This window comes from Aptenodytes forsteri, unplaced genomic scaffold (genome assembly GCF_000699145.1).
Source record: "Aptenodytes forsteri isolate BGI_AS27 unplaced genomic scaffold, ASM69914v1 Scaffold421, whole genome shotgun sequence".
Classification (NCBI taxonomy): domain Eukaryota; kingdom Metazoa; phylum Chordata; class Aves; order Sphenisciformes; family Spheniscidae; genus Aptenodytes; species Aptenodytes forsteri.
Genome location: NW_008795524.1, coordinates 298,359 through 312,700, shown reverse-complemented (window position 1 = coordinate 312,700; position 14,342 = coordinate 298,359). Strand labels below are relative to the sequence as shown.

The window sequence follows — 14,342 nt, the reverse complement described above, 5'->3', positions numbered from 1 at the left end:
CCCCCACCCCCCCACACTCCCAATACAAGTCATATTTTGTTAGAGATACTGTGATATTAACAGAAAGCCATGCGGAGAGACAAAAAAACAAACAAACAAACAAAAGGCAAGCTTATCTGGCTGTGTGTCAAGTAACTACAAATTGTCATAATTAAACTTTCATTATATTTAGAACCAGGAGATGCCTATTTCTAGGTCTTAATCTTGGTATGCCACCATTCCACAGCCAACACTGGTTTTACATTTCCATCCTGATGCACCCTGAAAAGGGCTGTTTCCCAGAAGTGCTAACAGGTCTCTACTGGTGCTTTGAGCTGGAAACTTCAGTCGTAATGTTCACTTAAAACATGTGTTCAAACCCCCTCTAATATAAGCAGTTCATTTTATGAAGATGTAAAACATGGAATAATGGTTTTCACTCAAAATTCACACATCTTTTAAAAACCTGTTTTGTTCTATCAATGGTGAATCCACTGTGTATTCTGTTCTTCAAGGGTTTTTTTGGTTTTGTTTTTTTTTAAATCCTGCAATACTTGGATTTTCTATCAATGTTGTGATTACAGGAATGTCAGACATACTGAAGTCAAAAGAAGTCCTGCTTATTTATGGGAAATCAGACAAAGCTGGTAATTCATACACAGCTTATTATCATGAGCACATAAACGGTTTATTAATGAAAAGCAGGGAGTCATTTAAACAGCAAAACAGAGTAAGAAACTTTAGGCACACAAGTATAAAATGCTTAATTATGTCCTCAGGGATACAATATTCTTCACTGTAAAGTACAGTCAGAAGTTACAGGGCCAATCAGGGGAAACGGAAAATACTTCGAAGTTGTAATACATCAAAAACACATCAGCCCCAAGAAGCTGCACTCTTGGCAATGAACTGAAATACAGTGTATTAAGAAAACTGCATTGGCCGTAAAAGAAAATCCTAATTTAATTCCATAATAGATGGAGCTGGTCAAAAGGCCATTTGGTAGTATTAACTGTGAAACACCAGCAGCAAGAGAAAAATTAAATATTGGGTTCTGACACTGAAATATTACAGAAAGAAAGGAGTGTTACATGTATATGAAGTCTTTGCATTTAATACCAACATTTTTGCTCAGAAAAAGTTCCGGGGAGAACTGGACAGTATGATGTTGATGTTCAGGATTACTTACCCATAAACTCTGATTGGTAAATCATTAAGAATAGCTATAAGGGAGTCAAATAGACATACTATGTTTGGGATGCACGGACTGCAGAACTTACGAGCTAAAACCTGTTTTCATTCATAGTTATAGAAAAAATATAGAGGCTTATAATACAAAAGCAAATATAGGTTTTTATGCATAACTTTTCAAATAGCTGAAAAGACTCCTAATGACTTCAGTAAGCTTTCACTGTGGCCTACAAAGTCTACATTTTCACAATTCAACAGGCATTTTTCTATAAAACTACGCAAAACCAACTTCAGTCACAATTACTAAGGTAATTATTAGGAATACCGTTAAATATGATTTTGAAAGGTCAGAATAAACTGAAGGAAAATAAAATTCTAGAATTTTCATTTGTTTTCCAGTAAAATAGAAGCAGATGACCAAGTCACTCTAAGAATTAAGACATACCAAGTTTTATTAAAATACTTAGCTGTAGAACTGAGCCTTGGAGGTCAGCATTACATGAGCATACATTCAGTTAATGTTAGTAGAAGAAAATCTGTTTAAAGCTAATAAGTAAATAATAGTAATTAATAACTGTAAAATATCAACCTTATATTAATTAAGGCTTCCAGGAAATAAAACAGAAGTAGAACGCAAAAAATACAAGCAAATTATGCTGATTACACGTTGTATCTAACCTCTTGAACAGCAGTTGATAAAAGTGCAGAAAAGAACTACAGAGCCTGTTAAAAGTATCAGAAAACAATGATGTACTAACCTGGTATGCTCTGTTTATTTGGTTAGCTGCCCAGCTGGCATATTTCATATTATCTTTTTTCATTTTTGCACTTGCTTTTGGATTGGAAGCAATATGGCTGGCAGACTGGGAATAAAAAAAATAAAACCAGTATAACTGTAAAATATACGTGCATGAAATAAACTGAGAGCATTCAGCACCTTTGCATTCAGAGCCCCACAGTGATAGCAGAAAAAGAGAAAAAATAAGAACAGTTACTGGTGAACAGCATCCAATTAAGAATTAGCTAAACTTTTTAAACAATTGTTTGTTCTAATTAAAGCTAAAGCAGACTTCAGTTCAGTTGTGTACCGAGTTAGGAACCAAACCTGGACATGATCAGTTGATCCAATTTGCTTTTCTCTAAAGTGAGAGTTATGAGTTAGTTTTTCCCATTCAATTTGTTACCAGAGACAATATAAAATACATCACTTGTATGTCCAAACTGTCATTAAAAACATGGCATTTTTCCCTGTGGCATCAGAAAACAAATTTTAAATGCAGGTAAGACTCTGTACATAAACTATGCCCATCTTCATCTGAAAAAAATGAAAAAGATTACTTAAGAACTGAACTAATCTCAGAGACTTTTCCACTTATACAAATAAATCCACTTTGCAAGGAATCATTGCTACTCCCTCCCAGAACATCTTTCTGAGTGCAAAGGTACTTGAATGCAAAGAACCACAGAACCCTACTCTCACCCATCAATGAAGAACCTCCAGAGAAGATTTTAAAAAGGAGCAGGGAAGCAAATGTCTACATGAATACTACATTTCAAACTCAAAGAACGTTCCCTTACAGCTACTTCCCTGAAACTACCTCCAGAAATGGGAGAGGAGTGGGACTGCCAAAGAAGCAGTCTCCACAAACTCAGGAACACATTCTCCGAAGCCATGCCCACATGAATTGAATTTGTGATCTAGTACAGGGTCACAGTCCTAAGACGAGGCATCATTCTCTCCGGTTTCCTGACTTCAATGAAGTACTGACCAGTTTCCTCAGCAGATACAGCTGAAAGCCTTTGTAGAGAATTTACCAGGGTTATGGACATTCTTTGGGGACTACAAACACTGGGCACGTCTGTCAATTACAAAAGCAGCAACCACAGCAAAACCAGATCCTAAAGCCTGGAAACAGCATTACAAAGAAATTAGGAGCCAAAGGGTAGATACAGAAGCAGTGATGGCAAGCTGTTCTTGCAAAAACTGCCTAGTGCAATGTGACAGCAGCCAGCCAAGCAAAACTGAAGAACTGAAACAGCGTACACAAATTTTTTGCAGTAATGAACTTGCATTATGCAAATCAGGGCTTATGCGCATGACTTTCAGGCACTGCCAAAACAAAAAGTTTCTCAAATGCTTGGGTCATATTAGCTCAAGGTTGCCCATCAGATAACAGGCTCTAAATCCACTTTACAGACTGAAAATAACAGGCAGTATGCAAGATCTGACAGAGGACAAGCCAAGATTGGCCATAATAAACCCCCAGGCCTGTTCTAGAATCAATGCAGAAGTCTATACGTATACACACCTTAAAAATCATTTAGGCCAATAAACAGATTTGCTACAAAACTTACTCCTAAAAAGCTGAATGACCTAAGGAACAGCAAGGAGCCAGCTTTTCTCCTTGAACATACACTCACCAACCCAAGAATCTCTGCAGATGGGCTAAGGCGATTAGGTCCAAGCTGCTTTGAGTCTTAAAGGTGATGCCTAACAAGTCCTTGAAAGGAAGTTCCTATTGCCTGGTATTTATAGGAAGCCTCAAAGCTATCTGCCTGATGCGTCTCTGTAAACTGCCCCCCTCCCAAGAGACAAACGGGTGGCCTAGAATTTAAAAAAAAAAAAAAAGGAAGGAACCTTTCTGGTTTTGTCCCTAAAAAGATCTTTTAAAAGATCTAAGATCTAAAGGAAGATCTTCAATAGAGGCCTCAGTATCTTTGGAGAAACTGAAAAACTGGTGCCAGTACATGCTACCCGTAGTTACTGTAGCCATGGCCACACTCAAGCCAACAAAGCTGTGCAAGCTAAAGACTCATTTTGAAATTGAAAGTAGAGAGTTGTATTTAGAAAACAGAGTGAGAAAAAACAAAGGGGGAAAAAAAAGAAAAAAGCAGCCATCGTTCTGTGCTGGTACTCTTCAGCAGTTCCCCATCCTGTAGAGAGGAGTATGTCTTTAAATCCTTTTTCAAGAAGTTACCTTCATGTGCCAATAATTATAATTCTTTGGAAAACATGGGCAAGACTCAACAGTTAAGAGCACTTCAAGTAAGGAGTACTTACTGGCATAAAATTGTCCATATTCAGTATTTAAAAACAGTCTTAATAATCTGAGCTATTAAGTTGAACCAAAAGAAAAAAAAACAAACAGCAAATGGTAAAGGATAATATACATGCATAAAAACATATTCAAAATGGTAACATGGAAAATATACAATCCTGCTTACCATGTAAAGTCCAAACAAAGCTCTCATATTTCTGTTGTTCAGCTTCAGTGCTTGCGCAAAATACTTTCTTGATAGCTCAAGGTTTTCAAGCCCCCCTTGAGTGTATTTAACCTGTAAAAATTATAAGCTCCTGAAACTTGCACATGTCATTGATACCTCAGGCATTCACTCTTGAAGCAGACATAATATGAAATTTCACTTGAGGGTTGTTTCACATGGTATTTCAAATCAGGTGTCCTACCAAAGGCCAAACACTGGCTTGGGAGAAACCTGAGCTCTTTTCAATACACAAATTTTAAAATATTTAACTACAGGAGAAAAAAAGCCAGCATTAATTTAATTAATTTGTTGCTACAAGAATAAAAAGTGATTATTTTGCACATATACATACTTACAACCTTGGGATAGTCTCTTATGAAAAGTAACACAAACTTTAAATCTAAAGCTAAATTCTGACATATACACATATACATACTTACAACCTTGGGATAGTCTCTTATGAAAAGTAACACAAACTTTAAATCTAAAGCTAAATTCTGACTGCTATAAATCCATACTAGCTCTGTATTCCTTCAGCACAGCATTACACCAGTACACAAAACAACACAATGCCTTTCATTATCTATTCAACTGCAAAATAGCGCACAAAGTTTAGAAGATTACTCCACTGTCTATTCATTTTGCCTGTTATTAGATCAACAAAAAGAGGGATAAATACTAGAAGACATGCTTCACAGTCTTTCTACCAGAAAGCTATTTAGACTTTCAAGTTTTAATGTTAACCCAATTTAACAAAACAAATTAAATCCATTTGAAGCAGTTAACAGCATAATTTAGGAAAAAAATAATATACAGCTGAAAAAATGAGTGCAAATGGCTAAAAACCTTGAGCTAAAGTGAAGGGTCCTCTCTCCCCCCAGCGCTCTTTCAGGCAAAATTTCCTACAAGATCTGGCTCCACAATACCAGGCAATAGATCATAACCTCCTAGGAAGCATTGTTGAGGAAAAGTTTAACTTCTCATACACTTAATTTGAAAAGTGCATAAACACTTCAACAAGAATAGCTCATTTAAAACGAATTTTTATCTTCAATAATTCCTGCCCTTACTCTTATATTTAGCTTAGTCACACTGAGTAAGAAAACACAGTTTTCTTAACATGTTAAGTTCTATGAGATGTTAACATTCTCTGTGCACTCTATTGGGAAAAAATAAAGAAACCATTTTTATTCCATTTTCACCACCTCAGTAACATAAAAACAGAATATGTATTCAAACATAATTGATTTTTCTGAAAATACTTACTTCAGCATATTGCTGACAGTACAAGTGGTTGTGTGGATTAGTCATCATAAGCTCCTCTAAGCAGAAGGCTGCCTTTGCATAGCTGAGGAATATAAAACACAGTGACAAAATGAAACAGAGTATACAGTTCTTTGCTTCAGTTTCTTTACAGCAGAATAAAAGAGGTCTTACTTTTCCCCCCTATAACTTCACGTGATTCACAATTAAGAAAAATTTTATTTTTAAATGATGTTTGAAACCTCGAGTTACTATTTTTACATCGTATCAGTGAAGAATATACAAAATCTAATAGTCTAAATATATATGGAACAGCTCATGGAAAGCATTTAATATTCTCATTTTTTATTAATAAGTGCCATTTCTGATCAACAAGAGTGATGAGTAGAAACAGGCATTAGGTACTCTAAGACACTGGGACTCAGACTACTAAACAGTTCATTTTTTTCTACAAGAAAATTCAGCTACCTGAGGATTCACAAACCAGGCTACAGACCAGAGCACTTACACTGTCAGTTAACTTTACCTGCTCACAGTCAACCACAGAAGTGAGATTGAAAAACCATACTAAGAACAGTTCTAAAAATCAAACAGTTCAAATCTATATATGAAAATAGCATCATACCAGACAAATGGGCAACAACTTATCATTGCAAAAGAAAAGGCTAGTACTTGTTCCTTAAATAAAAGCTTTCAGAAAGAATTAAGTAGTCAAGCTCAAAATGTAGGTTTATTTAATTATAAAAATCTTAGCTTCATAATCTTTCAACTAATAGTTTCCTGCAGAATTTGCATCTTCTACAGATATGTGATAGCACTGTTGTACAGAGTTTACATGCTAGGATTCCAAAATTCAGAGACGCAATGTTTATAATGACAGTGTGGGTACATATTTAATATCACGGTAAAAGCAATTTAGCAATTATGAGACAATACTAAACCATATAATCTGTAAAATCTTATTTCTTAAAATGAACATATTGTGGTTTTCTCCTGTGCACGTTATGATAGTCGCATATGTATTTCAAATATTAATTTGGAGGTAAAAGGATAGCCACCTCATTCTCCAAAAGCAGAAGCCACAGTCCTCATAACAGAACACAGCGTAGAATTGAGGACTATATAAACCTTGTACATCTAAGTGTGTTTATGAACAATGGTAACAGCATGGTGATTTCACAAGCAAGACTAAATTTGTGACACTGATAAAACAATTAAGCTGATTAATTGTTTCCTTTTTTTAAAATTAACTTTTAGTTGCTTTTTAGCCAGGATCCCAAATTTTTCCGCATTTAATCATCAAAATAACAATGATACTCATAAAAGTACAGTGAGCACAGTCAATTTTTTCAATGAACTGGAGAAAGTTCTACATATCATTTTTTACTGGAATTACAGACCAAGACAAATACAAGCAAAAGCAATTTCTTTCTCAGGTTTTATTACACAATTTTGTAATACGGATTATAGCAAAAAAAAAAAAAAAACCAACAGTAGTGGAACACAGATGTTTGCACCACCCTATCATTCACTTTTGTACTGACAGATCTGACAAGCTTAAACATCTTTCTAACCATTTTGGAAAAAAAAAAAAAGCTATTTTCTTGGAAAAGTGGCTGGGAAAATTTCCAAAACAAATGGAAATCTGGATATCAAAATTCTAGATTATTCCTCAAGTCAGCATTTGAAAGAGTTTAATAATTATTTTCTTTGAGAATGGAGTGGAAGGAGGCGTGATGGGGAACAATTTTTTCATCACAGTGAGAATGGCTATTTCTTCCTTGAGAATTTGATTCTTTTACTACTCTCTAGAAAGGAAGGAAGGAAACAATGTGATATAATTCAGGCTGGGCTAAAGAACTAAAGAAGGGGGGAAAAAAAAGATACGCCTTTGGGTGGAGGTTAGAATTAATGCTGTGATATTAGAAAACTTGCACTAAAGCTTTGAGCTAATCCTCTCACACTGGGATTTCCTCCTGTCACTACAGCAATAAAAAAAAGCTAACAAAAACATTAAATAACCAATAAGCAAGTTACTACAACATTCAGCATTCTTGATTGCATTGGGTTTGTACCCAGGCGACCAGATGCTTCTAACTCTGGATCCATGTTTTGCTTTGCCTTTTTTTTTTTAAAGGTTACTAAAAGTTCTTGCAGAGGTAGGCTAAAAGAAAATCAGATTATCATTTGCCGTGATCAACTGATTTTAGAAGTAAAGAATTTAAAATCTGTAACTAGTAAAAAACATCACTTGAATGAAAAATTATGGGAAATAAGTGCTGTTCCCTGCTACACTCAAACCACTTATTTTAAAATATCGGATTTAAAAAAATGACTGAAACATACAGATAATTAAGTAAACTGATTCTGTTTTAAAATCAAATGCCTTCTTAAAGCATTTGGTAGTCAAATAAGGTTGGTAATTACTTCCTGTTGATGCTTGTTATATTGGAAATGAGACAGCATACTTTCTAACACTAGTCCTTCAAAAAATTGCTGAGGTCTTTGACTTACACAGAGTAGGTTTCAATTTAACAGTTTTTATGTGGACTTAGCAAAACAACTTACTCATGTTCATTGATGTAAAGTTCTGCAAGTTCATGCCAAGCTTCTTGGTCTCCAACAAATCTGTATAGAGAAGACAAGAGAGGAAAAAAGGAAAAAAAGAAAGAATGTGCAAGGGATTCTGTAAATGACCAGCATGGAAGCAAAAGCGTAAATCAAATGCAAATTCCATTTTAATTAAAAAGATTTATCAGAATAGCAAAACACAATCCGTATTCTTGTAAGACACTCACTGTTCCAGATACTCATTCAGCTCTCGGATGGCCTCAAGATTTTTCCCCTGGGCTTTTCGAATGGCAATCTTACGCTTTCTTGCTGCCTATGGGTTGACATTAATAAAGGATTAGGGTCTCATAATTCCCTGGGTTTTTGTAAAGAAAGCAATTTGACTGTGCAAATTATTATCTCAATACCAGTGGAATTCCACTGCAGAGCAACTGCTAGGTTGAAGTTTATAAACATACCCTATGACATCCCACTGAGAGATTGAAAACCTCTTCTTACAATCACATTATGTATGCTTTTCTTAGCAGGCACAAACTGTATGCATTATTTCATTCAAATAAATGACTGTCCAGATTCTGATAATTACAAAACAGCAGGGGATGCTAATCTTCAGCCATTCCAAAGACCCCCACCTCATCATTCACAAGATCCATGACTATAGAGGAGAGATGGTGACTGAGTCTTAGAGAATCTCACAGATGCATCTTGGTTGCCAATGCGTAATATGGCTTTCAGCCATTTTTAAAGACTTTTGTTGGAGTGCTGAATGCCATCTTTAATTAATGTTGAATACACACCAATTTCATAAACAAGTTTCTCATCATTCTTGGAGCACAATGTAGGCTCTTCAATGTAAAGGGAATACAAAATAGCCATTTCAATGGCAAAACTGAGCAGTACGTTGATATGTAGGTGGAAAATGTATTTCAACATAAACAATATAAAAACGAGTTATAAGAATTATAATGTATTTAAATTTTGAACTCCATAAAAGTTGTTACAGACCACCAGGAGAAAAGATACACAGAATTTTAATAGTTGATTATTCTGTACTTCAATCCAGTATTCCAGTTTCTGAAGTATGTTGGTTACAGTTCTCTAAAAGCTGTTTTCAGACCTCTAGGAGTTGTGAATCAAGATACACTTGAGGTGTAATTCAAAACAATGGACATCTTCCCAGCAGCCTGACAGACTTTGGAGCAAACAGCACTACACCTCAGCCAGCCTGAAAGTCATCAGATCAGGAATCTGACAGAATGAAAGTAAAACCAAATTCCAGCATAACATGCCTCAAAGAACAAACGCCATCAGCCTTCTCCCTTGCCTATAACCCCTGTTCTCCTGGGTGATCACAACCGCTGTAGTCAAGACACGAGAAGACAGACGGTCTGGTGTGCGTGATGTGTCTGCGTGTACACACACACTTATATGCCATTTCTCCATGAGACAGTATTAATGAAAAAAATTAAAAAAGCACATTTTTCCACTAACAAAGTCCCACTGCTTATTCCCCTCATAGCTCTCATCCCATTTCATATCTTATAAAGAGGTTATACAGTTGGGTATCACCTTACGGAAGCCTTGACAGCACGGGAACAGACAACTCTTCAACAAAACCTTAAACCATTTTAATCTTTAAATTTCATATAGCTCTGAAATTAAGTTTCTTCATGATATACCTTCCTAAGATCACAGTCACATATACCCCAAAAGAGTTCTTGTATTTTTACAGTATTTTAAACATAACTATTCTCTTAAGTAATTTCTTATCCTTTGATCATCATTTGAACAAATTTATTGCTTCCAGAAGAAGAGAGTGTAGCATTTAAGTAAACTAGTTCAAGCTACCAAAACAGTATAGCTAGAAAGGCTTTTAACACTAACTGTAGGTTTATTCTTTCCTTTGAGTTCATCCCCTTCACCTCCCACACAAACATATAATCGATGAAAATTCAATGAAAATTACTCAAGTGAGGAAAAAATATTTCACTGTTCTGTTCAAACGCAAGGCCCAGGCAGAAGGAAAATTCATCAGAACGATTAAGAGACAAATTAGGACACAGGCAGCATGGTGGGTTTACCCACAGTCATTTTGTTTTCCACTGCTTGTCAAACTGCAACCTGTGAAGTTACATTCATCATTCTACTTTTACTGGGAGACATTTGGCTAAAAGCCATAACTGACTCTGGAAATTTTAACTGCTGACCACATTTATCACTATAACAATAATACACTGTTTATTTTATTTTTGAGTTTTTAAAATAAAGATAACAGTGTAATTAAACTTATTTGTTTAAATCTAAAAAGAATAATCCCACATGCTTATCATATTGCTACTATTACGAAACAAAAAAACAAAACGAAACAAAACAACCAAAAACCATTGCTCTCTATCACATTTTATGAAGAGGTCTCAAGGCATTTTGTAAAGCAGGTCACTACCCTTGCAATGGTGGGAACGCCAGGGCAGTGTTAAACTCACTACCCAAGGCTGATATTATACACAGCCCAGTGACCTGCCCACTGAGCCCGAAACATGAAAGAAGGGAAAGTGGGGATAACAGCGTGCACAGCCATGTGTATCATGCAATTACAGCTTACGAAAACAGAAGCTTTTTTGCAGGTGACAGACTATCTGCTTTAAAACGTAGCTTTTGGATTAAAAATTCAGCTGTTATTTTCAAAATTTAAAGAAAAAACAATCAAGAGACTGAACAGATAAAAACTAAACTGCTTGAGAACTGAAATCATCTGTTTAATATATAAAATCAAGCAATGCATCTGACAACTTAATTTGCAATGGCAAACAGGAACAGTCCACATAAGTCACCCTCCTTTTTCATTTCTAATGCAACTCCTTCAATCGCATGCAACTAAGTCCTCCAAAAGAATCTGGAAACACATTTTCTCCACAGTTGCTTTATGTCTTAACCACTCCCAAATAATGTAAATCACTGTAACCTCAAGACATGAATTTATTAAAAGCTACAACTATTTCTAGTCACAAATATAAACTGATGTTTACCTATAACAAGCACATCATCTAATGCAATCAAATAACGAGGATAAACGGATTAAACATAAATAACATGTTCTCATGGTAGCACTTAGGAGTAAAATGAATTACATATACATTTGACAAGATTCATTTGCTTCTAAACTGCACCAAATCCCACAATATTTCTTTAAAATTACACTTTTTGTTTCTTATTTGAGAAAAGTAGAATTTAAAACTTTTTTATCCACCTTCCTTATCATCAAAAATGAAGCAGCATCTGGGCTTGAAATCTGCACTTTCTTCACCCTCAAATAAACCTTCAAAAATGCCAGGATAAGTCAGTTTATTTACAGAGGTCTAAACTGCACCAAATCCCACAATATTTCTTTAAAATTACACTTTTTGTTTCTTATTTGAGAAAAGTAGAATTTAAAACTTTTTTATCCACCTTCCTTATCATCAAAAATGAAGCAGCATCTGGGCTTGAAATCTGCACTTTCTTCACCCTCAAATAAACCTTCAAAAATGCCAGGATAAGTCAGTTTATTTACAGAGGAACTCTTAGTTTACAAAAAAGAGGCTCAAACACTCAAAACAGTGCTGACATTCAAAGAATGAACAAAATGTTGTATAGTAGCATAGAATTTTTGAAAGTCTCTTTAAAACCGCTGGGAAGAAGACAATGAGGAGGGGGGGGGGGGGGGGGGGGGGGGGGTGGCGCTAAGTAATTACTAACATTTTCCAATCACATAAATAAAATTATAACACACATATTCTGAATGCATTGTCAAGAGACATACACATAGGTGTTCAGTAGATCTGAAGTATTCAGATCTGTGATTCCTAGGAGTAGTAAGACAGACTGAAAAATAAAGACATTAAAACAAACCACTATTGCTTTTATCTGTATTCACAGACTACTCGCTCATCTGACTTTCTAGCTTTTCTTTGAATCATGAAAACTATCAGTTAGGTTGTTTGTTTTTTTTTTTTTTTTAAATAAAAACTGAAATTCAGTATGACTCCAGTAGTCAATGCTTTAAGAAAAACATATATGAAAAAGCTTGCACTAAAACCAGGACATGGACCATTTTGTGTGCTGTAAACTTCTAATTCTTATTCTGATTTATATTGTCCCTGAGCCCCTATCTAGCTCCCTGCATGCATCAGCTTCCTCCTCAGTGAGCTGGGGCTCACGCTCAGTATGCTTACTGAGCATCCTGAGGAAAGCGGCATAACTAATGACAACTTACACACACAGCATCAATTTTTCTTTATTTCCATCAAATTAAACAAAATGTTTGACTGCACAGAACCACTGCCAACACTAACAACCACTTTACCAGACAAAACCTACTTATTTTATACGGAAAGGCAGACTCCCACCAATTCTACAGAAGCTTTACCTAGCATTTATTTCATACATCCGATTTACTACCTTAGTATCGGCCGATATAAGAAAACCAGGCCACTTCATATGTTTTATTATGTTTCAGGGCTTTGTCTAGTAAAAATCTCACATTTCAAAATACAAGCTCATTTATAAGGGACCTATTGCAAGACACTAAAAAAACTGCAGAATGCAGAGTACAAATCTGTTCAATCATTAATTTTAAGTCCACTAAGAATAATCATGAGAAACCTATTTCTAATTACAAGATTTGAGATTATTTTGAAATCTATGAAGCATACTAAAATAGTTGTCATAATTTTGTTAACAAAGATAGAAAAATAACGTGCAAGAGTTACATTTCGTTTCTTCGCATGACAACAGTAAAATTTTTAAGAACAAGCCTGATACAAAAGTGAACTCAATCTCCTTTCTCCTTCCACCTTAAAACAAAAGGAAAAGACAAAAATTTCAGTGCTGCAACAAGATCTGCAGTGTTTGACCATACAGAACCTATGACATGGAATTCCCCCTATCAGTTTTCCAGAGTTTAAAACAAAATGCTGGAATGGTTATTGGCAGATTCTGTAAATCCAGCACTCTTAATGGAAAGATGTATGCCATCTTAAAGAAACACTTATACTGTAATCAGTATCATATGGACTAAGGTACTTCAGTATGTCACATATTTATTAAACAGTGAACCTTTCCAAGCTCTTTCTCTTAAAGACTAATAATCCCCAATCTGGCACAAGAACTAATCCTCCATTTGTCATGATTCTTTTTAATTAGCATTAAGTAGACTCAAAGTGAAGTGAGGATTTGAACATTTATCAACTACTGCATTTGATTAGTCAAACATACCAAGAAACAGTCTAAGATTGTTCTAAATTTCATGGCTACAATTAAAGTATTAGTAGTAGAATTTTCAGGGACTGACACCTCTAAGAAAGGAACAATTTCCTTTCTGTATAATTGCTGCCGCATTAAACAAATTGTATTTTGCATCTTAAAAAGAAATTCTTCAATTTTTTAAATTTGTTTTTATCAAGGACTTAACATTTTAGAAAATGTGCATTTGGTCTAAGAGTTTGACACATTAAAATAGTTTCCTTCAAATTGCAATATGCAAATCAAAACAGAAGTGTAAACAACTACAACAAAGATAAAAGGAAGGAATTACACAGACGTCAAAAAATACCACAATCTGAATACAACCGCAATAATGAATGTACTCTTACCAGGCTTAAGAGTTTTTTCATAGTTAACATGGAAGACAGTTAAATCAGGCCAAATCTTGCAAATTAATCTATACAGGCACAGAGCTGCTGAGCTGAAGCAGCTCCTTTACAGGTAACGTCAAAGCATAAGTAGCAATGGTGAACACAACTTTTTACAATGTTCTAGAGGGAATCCAATAAAAATAGCCCATAAAATCTAACACCAGCACACAGCAAATTGGTAGAAGCTATAAAGGCTAAAAAAGCTAAAGCCTACAATCGGAAAACATGAAAACTGCTATATACCAAAGAAGAGTAAGAACAGTTTACGCAGAGGCAAGTAAGGCTTCCCAGATCTACTGGAGTTCGAAGGAGTCACTAGGAGTGTGGATGAATAAAGACCCATTTAAAAGTCAACTTTGACTTCAAAAATAATTTCAACAAGATCTCTCACTCTGAAGCCGA

General features: G+C 35.1%; 1 protein-coding gene across 2 annotated transcripts in view; it reads right to left on the bottom strand.

Annotated features, from left to right (window-relative positions):
* EMC2 (ER membrane protein complex subunit 2) overlaps window positions 1–14,342 on the bottom strand; it is a 46,330-nt gene that overhangs the window by 5,709 nt on the left and 26,279 nt on the right. For both annotated transcript variants that reach the window (XM_009281967.1, XM_019472766.1), the window contains 5 exons: window positions 8,496–8,581; window positions 8,266–8,325; window positions 5,701–5,782; window positions 4,396–4,506; window positions 1,929–2,033 (listed from right to left, as the gene is read on the bottom strand). In XM_009281967.1, coding sequence (XP_009280242.1) covers window positions 1,929–2,033; window positions 4,396–4,506; window positions 5,701–5,782; window positions 8,266–8,325; window positions 8,496–8,581 — 444 coding nt within the window. The remainder of the gene's footprint in view (window positions 1–1,928; window positions 2,034–4,395; window positions 4,507–5,700; window positions 5,783–8,265; window positions 8,326–8,495; window positions 8,582–14,342) is intronic.